General features: G+C 45.8%; 1 protein-coding gene across 3 annotated transcripts in view; it reads right to left on the bottom strand.

Annotated features, from left to right (window-relative positions):
* Positions 1 to 4,499: 4,499 nt before the first annotated feature.
* The window catches only part of SH3KBP1 (SH3 domain containing kinase binding protein 1), a 338,270-nt gene continuing 326,999 nt past the window's right edge, over positions 4,500 to 15,770 (bottom strand). For all 3 annotated transcript variants that reach the window (XM_065915717.1, XM_065915718.1, XM_065915719.1), the window contains 4 exons: positions 13,996 to 14,124; positions 9,052 to 9,320; positions 5,882 to 5,945; positions 4,500 to 4,883 (listed from right to left, as the gene is read on the bottom strand). In XM_065915717.1, coding sequence (XP_065771789.1) covers positions 4,842 to 4,883; positions 5,882 to 5,945; positions 9,052 to 9,320; positions 13,996 to 14,124 — 504 coding nt within the window. In that variant the 3' untranslated portion in view covers positions 4,500 to 4,841. The remainder of the gene's footprint in view (positions 4,884 to 5,881; positions 5,946 to 9,051; positions 9,321 to 13,995; positions 14,125 to 15,770) is intronic.

Below are 15,770 nucleotides of genomic sequence, written 5' to 3' on the forward strand. Positions count from 1 at the left end.
CTCCATGGAGACTGCCTTGATTGAGAACAAACAAGAGCATTTTTTTTTTTTGAGAGCCTCCTTGGGCCAAGGCAGAGGGGGATAAGTGGGTGTTTCATACAAGGGTCCCTGTTCACCTAGCCTCCCTTCAGCATTCAACAACACAGCTCCAGCCCCAGTCAAGCTCCTTGTTCTCTCAGGTTAGGCCCCAAACTAAGAAATACTCATGAAGTTTCAAGAGAACCCACTCCATTTCCCCAAAGACATTTCTGTTTTTCTCTTAGGGAATAATTTTGGAAATGCTATTGACTTCTTTGTGGTTCTTCTGTACCTTTGAATCACTTTATTAGCTTGGTTATTTTAAAAAATTGGCTTGTAAACCCTTTAAGACGTGTAACTCAATGGCTGATTCGTGTCAATGTATGACAAAACCCACTGAAATGTTGTGAAGTAATTGGCCTCCAACTAATAAAATAAAATTAAAAAAAAAATAAAATAAAATTTACAAAACAAAAAAAAAAAATTAACACAAATTATAATGAAGTTTTGCCATTCCAGGGCAATTTCCCATCAAAGTGTTCAAAGTTTGCCGACACATCTTAGTTTCTTGGAGAACTAGTCAGTCTATAGGGGTGAGAGGGAAGGGAAGCATTCATGATTTAAATGACTCTGTTTATCTGTATAATTTAATTAAATCTGTTGCCATTGAAATAAGACTGCCCCATGAACCTGGTTCTCCAGGAACTCAACTCTTTTTAGTCAGTTTTTTCCCTCTATTTTTTCCTTAGAAAATTCTAGTTACAACCTATTATGTTACCTTGTTCTATTGTTTTGTTGAAACATCTTATCACCTATTACTTCAATAAGAAAAAAGGAATAATAGCCCATTTTACTGGGGCTTCTGAATTCACAAACAAGGTGTGCACACATTTTCATTTATGCGGAGAGGCTGCTCCACGACCACTCCAGTTTGGGGTCACTTAAAAAGGTCAAAGAATTGATGTTTTTGAACTGTGGTGTTGGAGAAGACTCTTGAGAGTCCCTTGGACTGCAAGGAGATCCAACCAGTCCATCCTAAAGGAGATCAGTCCTGGGTGTTCATTGGAAGGACTGATGCTGAAGCTGAAACTCCAGTACTTTGGCCACCTCATGCAAAGAGTTGACTCATTGGAAAAGACCCTGATGCTGGGAGGGATTGGGGGCGGGAGGAGAAAGGGTTGACAGAGGATGAGATGGTTGGATGGCATCACCGACTCAATGGACATGGGTTTGGGTGGACTCCAGAAGTTGGTGATGGACAGGGAGGCCTGGCGTTCATGGGGTCGCAAAGAGTCGGACATGACTGAGTGAATGAACTGAACTGAAAAAGGTATGAAATAAAACCACCTCAGGAATCTGCAGCTGCTTCATGGATTCTCCCTGGCTTCAGACACTGCCTTCTGTTCCACATGTTGGGAAAGCCTAGGGACAGAACTAAGAATGACAGCAAAGGTTCAACACCTTAAGAGACATGACCCCTCTCTGTTCATACCACACTGACAACCATTTACTTCTGGCTAGGAAAGAGTTTTCTCTGCCCTGGTCATTGTGTTTCCTCTTTAGAGCCAGTTTGGGGACTGGCATCTTCTTCCTCTGGCTTGGGTCGAAAGAACCAAGCCTTTGCTCTGTTGGAAACTGCAATTAGCCACACTGGACACCTATCACCGACACAAGCATTGCTTTGTTAGACTTTTCATTTGTATAAAACCAAAGAGAAAAGCTTTTTTCTCTTTTTTTTTTTTTTTTTTTTACCAAATCCCTTTGGTGCTAAAACATCTTGACATTAATTTGTGATAAAATAACTAATTTGTGATAAAATAACTAGAGGACTAAAACCTAATATTACACAAAAAATGGAGACCATGATGACCTCAGGTTACAATTCAAAGGCCTTTGTAGGACCTGGGGCTTATTTTTATACAGATCATGGCAACTGTAAGCAATAAATTATATACCCTGTGGTTTTCCCATCCAGGAGATGGTTATGTAAGGAAATAAAAAGCCTGTGATTAGTAACCAAAGACACACACGTGATCATAGATACAGGCTGTCTTTATGGGAGAAACAAGTGTGCTTGAGTATGCTGTCTAGAGGGCTGTGTATGAATAAAAATGGCTCTACACAATTATTTGAATAATAATTTAATGATTTTTACACTAAAAAGAATTTAGACCTAACCTGAATCTCCCGCTTAAATATGAAAGCAAAATCAAACAACTTGGAAATGGAATTCACAGCCACAGATTTTAATGGATTATTTCTCTTCACTTGGGAAAGATGAGGGAGGAGCATGATATTCCATGTCTTCTGAAGACATTTATCTGAGAGTAATCAAATTGTGTAAAACGGAGAAAAATGACTTGAATTCCAAGATATCATTCCTCTCGGACCATGACAACTTTGAACAAAAATATTTTCACAAAACTTCATTTTAATCATCTTCTTTACAAAGCACAATACTTAAGACTTTTCTAAATACAACTTTAGAAAATGAAGCAAAAAAATAATCTCCATTGATGCTGGTCAAGTCCATGCTGAATGCAAAAGAATTTTTTCAAAAGTGATACTTCCAAGCTTTTCAGTATTCTTGATGGGTCCATTTTGTAAAGATGGCAGCTGTTTGGGCGGTGGCTCGTCCAGTTCCATGACTGTAGAATCCTCTTGCTGGCTAGCCCATAGGGCAGAAAGGAAGCTGCATATGCCAACTTCTCCTTTTAGAATTGCTTCTCCTTCTCCTGAAAGCCAATGACTCTATGAGAAGGTAACATCCCTCTTGTATTCCAGGTCACCAATGCCCCACAAGGGCGCTCCAACCTCTCAATTTAACTATTCACAATCGTCTGTATACACATTATATAAAACTATATCATTAGGGATTTTCATAATGAGTGAGATATCCAAATGTAAAAGAATCCTATCGTCATTCTTATATTAGGTGGCAGGAATCTCTGAAGGCTTCAAATTTAACATAGAAGCTCTTAGAACAGTCAAGGGGCACAGGAACATTTTATGTCACTCTTGGAAACATGGTGCTCCTGGCCCCCAGCATACCAAGGGCAAGGCAGCTGAAAAGGCAGTATGTTCAGATGTGAGAGTGAAGGGTGTGAAGCGTCTTTCCTTACACACCTCTTCCCTAACTATGCCCTCACCCCGGAACCCCACCTAGAAGACCAGGGTGTCCAGGGATCTGTGAATACTCTAGAGGAAGTAGCTGCCTCTAGCAACAATGCTGAGTATGTAGGTGAGAGGGAGGAGGAAGAAAGGGAGAGAAGAAAAGACATTTATTTGTAATACTTTTGATGATCAATATGTGGTGGGTTTTTTTTTTTTTTCTTTTTTGCATCACTCCTTCATTTTCATCAGTTCTCAGTCTTTGTCGTGCGAATCTACTGATTTAGAAGCTTCACTTTAAAACTCAGGAAATGGACAAAGCAGCTTTTTAGAAATACACAAAACATCTTCAAGGGCCATGAAGGGACCACCCCCCACACCCCAATCCCCAAACAGTCTTGCAATACAGTATACTTCCCTTATTTTCAGCTAAGGATGAGAAAACAGTTACAAAGTCTAAGGCTGAACTCTTCATTGGCTACAGAGATAAAGCAGACAAGCAAACACCAGTTTCCTTGGGTCGGAAAAAGCAATTCCAGGAATGCAAGAGCGAGCCAACGGCTACACTTCAACAAGCGCCTCCCCCCTTTCTCTTGGACCTGAGGAAAGGGTTACAAGAAAGCAAGGCAAATGACATTATGTGAGTACAGTTTCCACAACAGCACACACGATGACCCAGTGCAGGAAAGAATACAACATTCCCCCCCCTTGGTTTTCATTTTTACTTTTATTTATTTTTGCTTTAATAATGCATATTCTGTTCACTCAAAAGGTGCAAAGGACAGGAAGCAGGGGTTTAACTTGGCTGATGAAAAATCAAGCAGGGGTGACATTTCTAGTTCATGAACAACCTAAAACTAGAACTTAAAAGTCACAGCTGGTACCAAAGAGCGCGCCCAACTTCACAGCTGTCTCCTCTTAAGACCTTTGGTTAGGCGAGAGAAGCTTTGAAGACAGTGGCCTCTAGTGGACTTTGATAAGTGGCTAGAAAAAAAAAATGTGTGTGTGTGTCTTTTAAATCATGGTAGCTGCATCACAAAAGCTCCAATCAAGAGGGTGGTAAAAAGAAGGCACAGATCATTGCAAATACCAGATTTTCTCTTTCTCTTTTTGTAAATATACCATCATATATAAGCTAAAATTTATCTTAGGGTGGTGGGGTTTGCTGGCAGGAGAAGGGACAGGTTGGACCTAAAATTGCATATGTAATAGAATCCTTGAGGGGGACACAGAGCGAGGCAGCTTTTCACGTAAAGCGAAAAGAATGGGATGCTCACTCCGGACTGTGTGTAGTACAAACACTGGGGAAATCTGTGGCAAAACACGACTTAAAAAAATCATAAAATTATAAAGCTTGTAAACGAAGAATCTAAAATTACATTTTATTAATGGAAAATATCATCAAAATAGTACCACTATGGACTAAACTGCCTGAGTTTTCGTTTCGTGTGAGATTTCATAGTAAAAAAGCCTTTAGCACAATTTGCTCTGTTTAAGTCACAACCAGTGCCAGACCCAGGACTATACCATGGGGAAGAATCTCCTCTTGGATGGAATTTGTGTTGTGCTATCAAGACTTTTGTGCTAATCTTTCAAACAGGGACGTGTTGAGGCAAACCTTTAATCTTTTGGCACAAGGTTATTTTGGCTGGGGCAGAAAATTTGAGTCTTGGACTCGGGATGAATAATGCGACATTTCATTTATCAAGTATTCATTTTGATTGAAGAGCTTTCTTTATGTCATTAACTTCCATCTACAAAGGAAAAACAAGAGCCGAACAAAATCACAATCAATTGGCTGGCTAGATAAAAGCTGGAAAGATAAGCAGCCTGGTTGATTGAAAGAAAATAATCAACCTGACAGTTTGAAAGGTGAAATGAGTGAAATGATATCTGAATGAAGAGTTGATCACGATGCCAGAAATGACAGAAACCAAAAGAATAGGCACATCGACATGAAGCTTGAGGAGAGGGTAGATGTTTGAATTCTCCAGCTACAAGTGTCCAAAATTTGTCAAAAACAACAATACAACAATAATTCCAATTTCTTGGTCAGAGGGTGGAGCAGGTTGCCCTGACACACTGGACAACTTGGCAGGGCTGGAAGGCCACTGTGCTTGGGCCCAAGGGGGTGTTTATGAGCATCCCCAAAGTGATGACGTGCAGTTACCGATCCTTTAAACACCATGGATCCCAGTCACCACCAAAGGAACCGACTGCGTGAGAGCAGAAAGCCCACCATTTCCAACTCCTACACACTCTGCCCTTCGGTCATGGCTGAGTTAGGTCAGAGAGAGGCCAGAGGGGGACAGAGCTCTGATGCCCTGCAGGACAGACACAGCTGTCAGGGAAAAGTAGAGAAATAAAGAGCAGGCACCAAGTGTGGACAGCTGTGGTCCTTTGAGCTTCAATGGCCACATGACAGAAACACCAATGGGGTCTCCCTAGCTCCACACTCTCTGACTTATGACAATGAGGCCTCCAGAAATGGAGGGGGGGTAGTTTTCAAAGAGATGGATTACAAATGAGAAACCCAACTGGGGGCACATTTGCTAATGCCTCCCTTCTCCAAGACTTCCCAGGTCCCAGGAAGGGATGTGAGTAAGGCTGTGTCATTCTAAGACAATTGTCACAGGAAGCCCATCTCAATCGGTAGAAAAGTAACTCTCATCTATTTTCAAAATAAAGCCTGGACTTTGCTCCCACCCTCAACTGAGCCTCTCATGGGGCAACAGGACCCCAAAGGACCCACCTGCAACCGAAGCCGGATTTTCTTCTCTTCATCCAACTCTGACAGTAACTGCTTAATCTCTCGTCTGAAAAGCAAATGGCAGTAATGTTAAACAAAACCCAGACTTTTAAAACAGGAGATAAGAAATCTCTTATCACTACAAAATCCATCTGTTCCTTTTACAAAGAAGATGTGGACAGAACATTACACTATTTTCTTCGTACGGCTAAGGCTTAGAACCTGGTGTAGATAGAAAGGCCATTATTTCTGGGTTCCCCAAATATGCAGCCATTAAATAATAGGTCTGAAGTGACCTTGGAAATCCCTTAATGTAAGCTTCTTCTAGAAGAAGAAGGGGAACCTGAGGCTCAGGGGGGTGGCCTGACTTGCCCAGGGTCTAGTCTCTAGGTATCCAGGCTCATATTTGGTCGTCTTCACTCTTCTGGAAGTCCTTTCTTCCAGAATTGCTGGTCTTTACACATACTTACATAACAATATTCATTGCAGACATTTTACCACTCCCTATATATATATATATATATACACACACACACAAACACGCACACATACATATGTATATATCAGAGAAGGCAATGGCACCCCACTCCCGTATGTTTGCCTGGAAAATGCCATGGATGGAGGTGCCTGGTAGGCTGCAGTCCACGGGGTCGCTAAGAGTCGGACACAACTGAGCGACTTCACTTTCACTTTTCACTTTCATGCATTGGAGAAGGAAATGGCAACCCACTCCAGTGTTCTTGCCTGGAGAATCCCATGGATGGGGAGCCTGGTGGGGGTTGCACAGAGTCGGACACGACTGAAGCAACTTAGCAGCAGCAGCAGCATATGTATATATATATTTCCTTTATTTTCACGAATTTTAAATTACTAAAAGGTTAGCAATATGTTTTCAGATATTCTCACAGAATCCTACAAATAGGAACACCTGAAAACTTGCAGGTAAAAGAACTGAACTAAGGATACAGTAATTATGTCATAGACAAAGTAGACACAAGTTAGAACACAAAGCTCAGTGCCCTTTCTAATGTTAAATAATGAAGTAGAACAAAATGAATCATCTCACAAACTCGCTCTAGACTGAGGTCCCTACAACCATGCTAACTCTGGTCAGAGAGCTGTCCTCCATCTTAGGGTACTAGACACTCCATTTTACACATGCATGTGTGCAAACTAGACTGGGAAATTAAAAAGCAAAGACTGCAGAGGCTTTATACGGCATTTGCTCACTTCAGATGAGCACCATGGTGGTCCTTGTAGTTGGACTGGTGTCCTAGCACTGTGGTCGATACACTGGGTTCTCTGACACGCACCGGTCATGCTTTGTTTGTGTATTTATTCATGCACACGCTATATACCATGATCTCGGTGGGCCCTACTTAGGGTTTAGGAGAGAAGTATAAGATGGGGCTTGAAACACACAGCATGACTCCAGGAAGGAGTCGAGTTCAACTGGGGGAGTTCATTGGGGAAGGAGGTGTGAAGGAAGTTGCTAAGTCTTGAACTGGTGAAAAAGGGTACGTGTCTATGAGGAGGGGAGACAATGGGGGAGTTGATGGAGAAGATCCAGGACAGAACAGGGAGGTGAGAACTACAGATTTGGGAATGAGCAGTATCAGCACAGACTTGAGCTGAATGCTGCATGGGAAGTGACACAGAGAGCAAAGGTGGGAGACTGGTGGGGACCCAGTACCCTGGGGTGGGGAGGCCAGGCCCTGGAGAGGAGCCACTGTGATGTCTGATTTGAGAAGAAGTTAGCTGGGGAAGCACAATTCCAGCCGACCATGCCCAGGCTTCAAAGTGGAGAGAGCAACATGGGGTGGAGCAGCTCCCAGGCACCAGTGACTCTGCACTCAGGACACAGGCACAGGGCATTTCAGACAAGCAGGAAAGTTCTAGGAACGTCCCAGAAGGAGGGCCCCAAGGCAGGAAGCCCTGGATCCAGGAGTGGCTGACTCATCTTGGTCAGAAGGCTGAGAACCAGTGCTCTGGGACAAACTGGGGTTGTGGGATCACTGTCTAGGCAGGGGACACCCATTTCCTGGACATGGATGGGGCCTGTGGGTACCCACAGCTCTCCTGTGCAGGGTCAGCTAGGAACTGGGGACTTGGAGGAGTTAGGGGCAGCCTGGCTGGCCCCTCAAGACCCACTCTAGTCCCATCCTGCAGTTCTGCATATTTGTCTGATGAACCCTTGCCAGGCAAGGGATGAGTTCATAGGACACCTCCAGCCTGAGCGGAACAGAAGCAGGATACACCCACAGGGCTTAAAGTGAGTTCCACAGGAGCCTTATCTTAGAATGCTCTGGGGAAAAGACAATGATGTTTGGGAAACACTGCATACACTAGCCTCTGTCTTCCCAGGCACAGTGAAGGCTCTGAGCAGTGCTCTAGAGAAGAAACTAACTTGGTTTAACCCAATTATTCCCCGAAGTACATGAACACTTCAGTGGTAGGCAGGTGCTCAGCCTCAGGTGTCCTCCCCAGGGTGTGACTGCGGGTGCCTGTGAGCCTGCCATGCTGTTCCCCAGCTGGGGTGCTAGGTCGCCTTTGGAGACCCTGTCAGGAAACACCTCCTTGAGGTGCCTCACCTGTTCCCTCCAGAAAGAGCTAACGGGTCCTTAAACTCTCTGCGCCCCAGTTTATTCAGGTAAGTGCCTCCCGACTCCCAGCCCTTTTACCATTTTTGTCACTGCACGCAGTGTCCTGGGTGGTGTGTGTGTGCTGAGTGTTGAGCCTCAGGTTGAAAAAGTCCCTGCATCTTTTACACACTCTGTGTCCCTAAATGCAAGCCAGTTCCTACACAGGGCAGCTAACTGAAGAAATGGCAATTTCGCTGATGCCAGAAGGCCGCTGGGCTGATTAAGCAGTGGTGTGTGCGCATACCCATGTTCTGGGGATGTGAAGATCTTTTTTCACAGCCTGCTCAGCACATTGGTCCTCATGGCTGACTCCTCCTTGTCCAGCCTGTGGCCAGCCCAGGCCCTTCCCAGGTGCAGCTGAGCTACCTGAAGCCTCTGGGGTTCTCCCGCCCACTCCCGCCCCTGCTGCCATCATCCCGGGGGAAGGCTGGCCTATCCCCAGGGAGGCTGGGACCCAGGCTGGCAGAACTCATCCCTGACCTGTGGAAACCACCCCAGGAGGTGGTTTGAGAAGGGGCTGCAGACACTCACTTCTGCTGGTCCTTCATGGTCTCGATGATGCTCCTCAGCTCCCGGACCTGCGTCCTCAGTTCCTCCATGGCTGCCTGGCTGCTGGTCACAGGTTCCATCTTTGGTTTGCCTTCCGTGCCGAACAGAGACGGGGAGTTGGCTCTGTGTCCAACTGTTCCCAAAGAGGATGACAGAGGGGAGGATGCTGCCGAGGAAAGAGGAGCCGGCCCCCCGCCACCCGCAGCCATGGTCCCCGGCTTCGGTGGCAGGGACGCTTTGTTGTCCGACACCTGCAATGAGGCAGGACAGACAGGGTTCAGGCCAGGGATGCATGTAGGGCACCGCCCTGCCCTGTTTACTACAATGCTCTGTCTACATCACCTGCCCTGAAGCTCCACATGCTCCACCCATTCATTCCTTCCTCCACGAGCCCTCAAGTGCCTGCTTGCTGCAGGCAACCCCTTGTTGTTGTTCAGTTGCTCAGGCATGTCTGACTCTTTTCGACTCCATGGACTGCAGCATGCCAGGCCCCTCTGTCTTCCACTGTTGCCTGGAGTTTGCTCAGATTCCTATCCATTGAGTCAGTGATACCATCCAACCATCTCAACCTCTGCTTCCCCCTTCTCCTTTTGCCTTCGTCCCTTTATGTATTTTAAATTTGACCACCTTTCTGAACAGGTAGTTCCTAATTGATTTAATGTACCTGTCCAGAGGCCCATGGACCTCCTAGGCTCTTCAAACTCTGAAGTGAGTAAAACATTTTCCTGACCTTCAAAGGGTTGAGAACCCAGTGAGATGCAGACAGACAGACCAACCAATACACTGCAAATAAGGGGGGAGTGCACAGGCAGGAAGGGAAGCACCAGGAGAGGCCCAGTGTCCTGGAGGGAGGGTACCAGGATGAGGAGGAGGACCAGGAGGTGGTCAGAACAGGGGTGGTTCTAGAGGGGGCAGTTCAGTTCAGTTCAGTCGCTCAGTTGTGTCCAAATCTTTGTGACCCCATGAACTGCAGCACGCCAGGCCTCCCTGTCCATCACCAACTGCCGGAGTCTACTGAAACCCATGTCCATTGAGTCAGTGATGCCATCCAACCATCTCATCCTCTGTCATTGCCTTGTCCTCCTGCCCTAGATCTTTCCCAGCATCAGGGTCTTTTCCAATGAGTCAGCTCTTCGCATCAGGTGGCCAAATTATTGGAGTTTCAGCTTCAACATCAGTCCTTCCAATGAACACCCAGGACTGATCTCCTTTAGGATGGACTGGTTGGATCTCCTTGCAGTCCAAGGGGCTCTCAAGAGTCTTCTCCAACACCACAGTTCAAAAGCATCAATTCTTCTGTGCTCAGCTTTCTTTATAGTCCAACTCTCACATCCGTACATGACTACATACATGACCACAAACATCATGTATGGATGTGAGAGGGGGCAGTGCATGAGACAAAGGCCTAAAGACCGAACAGTGAACTGCAGTCAGGAGAAGCTAGAATGTCAGGGGGCAAGAGAGAGGTGGGGTGTGCCCTCAGGGAGAGTTAAGGCCGGGGAGGCACAGGGGTCTTGTGGAAAGGGATAAAAGATCGGCTGTCAAGCAAAGGTCACCATGGTTGCAGAAAGGCCGAAGGGCTGGCGGGTCTGGAGATCTAGACACTTTCTGGGAAGTCTCATATAGTGAAATCTGGACACAGTGAGAGTTTGCCTCAGGCAGTGGCCAGGAGTCTAGAGAGAAGACAGTTTCGAGAGATGTGGTGATGGCAGGCTCATTCAAACAAGAGATGCGGCCCTGCCCTCCCGGAGCAGACACCCCACAGTCACGAGGATGTGGTCCTAGACAGGCCACAGCAGGTGAGATGAGGTACAGACCAAGGGCCGTGGGTGGGGATGAGGAAGGAGGCATTAGGCTGACCCTTTCATGGGAGGAAGAACAGGCTGAAGGCCCAAACAACAATCTCAGTTTCAGACACACTGAATTTTAGAAGCCTGATGGATAGCCGAAGGGGAAGTCCAATGGGCAGAGTCAGTGACTGAAAAAGTGAGTTGGGCCAGAGAAATCACCAGATGAAGTGCAAGCCATGGGGGTGGACGACACAGAATGGGAAGAGAAGAGGCCCACTCAGGGAGCCTACAGGAGCCCTGGATTGAAGAGGTAGAGAGAGGGGAGGGCTCTTGGGGGCTGAGATGGAGAGGTGAGACAGGGGATGGAGCCAGACCAGAAGAGTGCCCCCGGGAGGAGCTTCCAGAGGTGCCGAGAGCAAAACTGGGGGGAGTTGATCGGTGGAGCCAAGAAGAGTGAATTCTAGTCAAGGCAGGTTGGCAGCTGCAGGGGAGGTGAGGGGCATGGCCTGCAGATTTTGAACTCTCTTTCCAAACACTCGGCTGAGAAAGGAAGATAGGAGAAAGAGAGAGAAAGTTTTTGGAGAAGCCTCAGGAGGAGATAGGATCAAGAAAGGGTTGGATTTACTTTCAAAGACAGGGGAGACCCTGAGCTGGAAGATTTCTTGAGGCTAAGAGCCAAGGGTAAGATGGAGGAGACAGACAGGGAGGTCTGATGGAGAGGTGTCCTGAGGGGGCCAGGAGGGCACAGGGAGCGTGAGAGACACGGGTGGCAGGGAAGGGGGGCAGGCCGCAGGCGGTGGCGGGGGGGGGAGAGAGGGGGGAGGGAGTAGACAGGATGGTGAGGGAGTCGAGGCTGCTGGTGAGGCTGGGCAACACAGCCGGGACTCCCTCCAGCAGCCGGCGCCCAGGGCTGGAGCCAAGTTGGGGCTGGGCTGGCATGATGAGGAGGCTGAGCCTGGACTCAGGCTGTGCTACAGGGAGAAACTGGGCAGAGTCAGGCAGAAGCAGATGGGCCATCGTTCCCAGCCTTTCTGCTCGCCTTTTCTCTGCCAAGTTATCATTGAGAAAATCACTTTCTGCTGCCAGAGAGAATGCTCCACCATCCTGTGCTGTCAGTAAGAGTAAGAGGGCCGAGGGGCTGACATTTACAGAGCACTGATTATATGCCAGACGTCGGCTGGACAACTGCAACGAGGGTCAGTTGGCACACAGGCTTGATGGAGCAGGAAACTGAGGCTTAGGGATGTGGTTGAGAAATTCCCCAAGTCTCAGAGCTCAAGAGTAGCAGAACTGAGCTTCAATCCCCTCCTCTGATATCAGCTGGACCCTTAGGCTTGGTAACGTGACCAGGGCTGCCCATGCCCGAGTCTCAGGGTCCTGTCTCCTGGCCTGATTTTCCTTGCTTCTTTTCTATTCCCGAGTTAATACCTTTCCTCATTTCCCACCCTGCATTCTCACATATGTCCCTCAACCCACCCATGTCGTCACAGTGACTTCCAGACATTTCTTGGATTGATGCTTCTCTTTGCATTTCCTATGTGACTCACCCTCCCAAATCACTTCAGCTAACACGTGTTTGTTATAAGCCCTCACAGAGTACAGGCCACCAAATGTCCTGATCAGTTATTTCAAGAGGAATTTCTAGAAGCAATAAATAAGACATGACAACTCCAGGAAAGAGAAATGGAACAGAACAGTGAAACTCAGAAATGTGAAGAGCCAAGGCCCCCCAGTAGATGTCGCTATAGAGACACTCTAGGGATGTGGGAGAGAGTGCAACTCTAGGCATTCCTATGGTCACCAGAAAAAATGGATCTAAATCCAATTTCTGCAAATGGAATCCTTTTATAAAGGCAGACTGCTTCAGTTTTGTGAATATTACAATCGATCTGCTTTATAGGATCATATTTTTGCTGACTATATCAGCTTTTTAAGAAAATCTATACATCTGTAAATCTATGAGAAGGAAAATTCCACATCACCTTTGACTTCTTTGTGTTAATTCCTGCTGTGAGTGCCTTAAAAATGGCTTCTACTTTCTGTTTTTAGATAGAAAGCAGTTGCAAATGTTTACAGAAAATAACTTCAGTTGACTGGCTTCTCTCAACACGAGAACATGGCCTTTTAAAACCATACCTCACAATCACAGGATGAACAGAACTCGTTTAGGCTAACCTTTAGAAGCCACACACAGTTGCTAAACGATGTGTTCCCTGTTCCTCATAAGCCAATAATAAAAGAGCTATACCACCCCTGGGCATGCGGTGAAATTAAAATGTTTTTAGACTATAAATTTATCCTAATAAATGAATCCAAATAAGCTTTTCTGTAAGAAATCCCATTAGTTATTCACATTCATGAACTGCCAATTGTAATTTGTGACACCGCCAGTTTTGAACATAAAAGTCACAATCTGTAGGCAGAGGGCACAGCATTTAACATATTTCATGCAATCTTTGTGAAACTGTTTTGGTTGTTGTGATGGTGATGGTGTGTGAGGAAATATGTGTGTGTGCATGTATATGTGGTTGCTGGTATGAAAAGGGGATCCAGGCATAAGAGAGAACATGGGATTCTGCTCAGTTTTGGAGACTGTAACATTCTTTGGGGATTTTGATGAGCAAAGTCATCACTGTCAGCAAAGAATGACAAAAACTTTGTGTTGTGTGTTGTAACAGACTGAATGTGTCTTCCCCAAATTCCTATGTGAAAACCCTAACTCTCCTTGGGATGGTATTGGGACATGGGACCTCTGGAAGGTGATTAGGACATGAGGGTGGAGCTCTCATGAATGGGGTTGTTGCCCTTCTAAAAGGGACCCCAAAGAGCTCTCTCACCCTCTTTCTTCCATATGAAAATACAAAGAGTAGTCATCAGTCTGCAATCCTGAAGAGATCTCTTAGCAGAACCTAACCATGCCAGCACATCCTGATCTCAGGCAGCCAGCCTCCAGAAATGAGAGAAATCAGTTTCTGTTGTTTCTATGTCACCCAATCTGTGGCACTGTGTTTCAGCAGCTTCACATGACTAAGACATCTGTTTCTCCTTGTTTGGTTTATGATGCATCATCAGAGCAGACACGAAAAGGCAGGGGTCCCGTGCTGCCAGGAGACCCTTGCCACGGCTGGCCACTCACTTGGGATATGGTAACAGTCTTTGACGTTTTCTTGGATGCGTCCACTCCTCTGTGTGCAAGCGAAATGTGTTCTTCTTTATCTTCTTCAGGACTTGGGGAGTCAAAGATGTCAGGGCTTGAAAGGGAAGACTGGATAAAGCCAAAAGAAAATGCTTTTGTCAGAGTTACACCTTAGCTGACATAGCTTTGGTTAACATAATGCACTATGCTTTTCAAAGCACTCGACACTTCTATTTTGTTTGTCTCCTCATTATAACGCCAGGCAGAAAGTGTGCTATTATCTGTGTGCTTGAGAGAGTGGCAGAACTGGGACTAAGACAATTTCCTTGACCAGGGATCTTTCTTTCTATGGGATCTTTCCACTGATGCCTGTTGGTCATTTCATCTGTGCAAGCATCCATCTCTCCATCTATCTTTTCCAGCTTCCTCCATCCCTCAGAGACCTGCTCTTTTTTGTAAACATTTGCTACCATGTGCCAAGCACTCAGCTTGGTACTGAACTTGACAGTGACATGCCAGACACAGTCCCTGCTCTCACAGGGTGGACAGTCCAGTGGGGAAGGACATTCAGGTTGAGAGGAAGCTGCCTCTAACCTGCCTCTCCTCCCTTCCCTCCTGATCCTTTTTCAGAACCACTGAATCTGCTGCATTAGTGAAGTGCCTAAAAGGGCTTGTCTGAGAGGAAACCATTTCTGGGAGTAAGGGATCACCAGCCCTGCAGTCCAGTGAGCAGTGTTATCTCCGGCCCCAGAGAACCGCCCTGCCTGCCAGCACACCATGCTCACGTCTAATCTGCTACCTGCTGCTAAAACGCTGCCCTCAGGGCCATGGACGATCATTATCCATTCTGGATTCAATCTTTGCTAAGGTGTATTTACAGAATGGCAGCATCTCTTGGTGAAATATGGGGATAACACTCCTACCCTTTCTGCCTTGCTGTGAAGATTGAAAAAGCTGGATGATTATAAACCAATTCACTGGAATCACTTGGTCAGAGAAGATGACTGTGTTAGAATTTCCCTATTTTAGGACAAAGCAAAGAAAAATCAGAGTTCCTGTGGCAAGGAGGAATCTTCCAGAGATATTGTTAGGTGAGCTCCTATTCAGCTTTACCTCTGTGCCTTCCACCTCTGCAGTGGGAAAAATAGTCATATTCAGGGTCACCATGTGGCACTGTTATAGAAAAATCATACCTACAAATACTATTCATTTTCTTCTGTTTACTCTACTTACTACGCATTACATTGAGGGAATGTTTAAGCAATGTTTTAAAGTGAAAAGGTCTTGTTTGCTAATCTTCATTTAATCTGAAAATCCAATTACCTACATCCCCCCCAACCTAGCTTTCTTTTACTATAAGCTTAGCTACCTTACAATGCCTTTTATTTTCAGATTTTATTCAAAAAGTCAGTTTCCTCCTATATAACCTATAATTCACGAGCTGTCAATCAATGTTGGATCTTTGAATTCAATAAAAAGCTCAAACTAGGTTGAGAGGCCCCAGGCTACAGAGACAGGACTAATGTGTTTCCTCCATCATTCCCTCCAATTGCCTTTTAGGAATATGTCCATACCCAGTAGTCCCATCTTGCTATGAAAAACCTAATGGGAAGGTGCTAATGGAAAGAGTAAACATGAATTCACTGTATACAGGAATGGACAGGAATGAAGGGAAAGAGTACAGTAATTGTACTTTTTTAAAGCACAAATGTATCCTGCTGCCTTAAGTCCACAAATAAAATTATTTCAAATAATATGTCAAAGTACGAGCCACT

Source organism: Muntiacus reevesi, chromosome X, assembly GCF_963930625.1.
Source record: "Muntiacus reevesi chromosome X, mMunRee1.1, whole genome shotgun sequence".
Classification (NCBI taxonomy): Eukaryota; Metazoa; Chordata; class Mammalia; order Artiodactyla; family Cervidae; genus Muntiacus; species Muntiacus reevesi.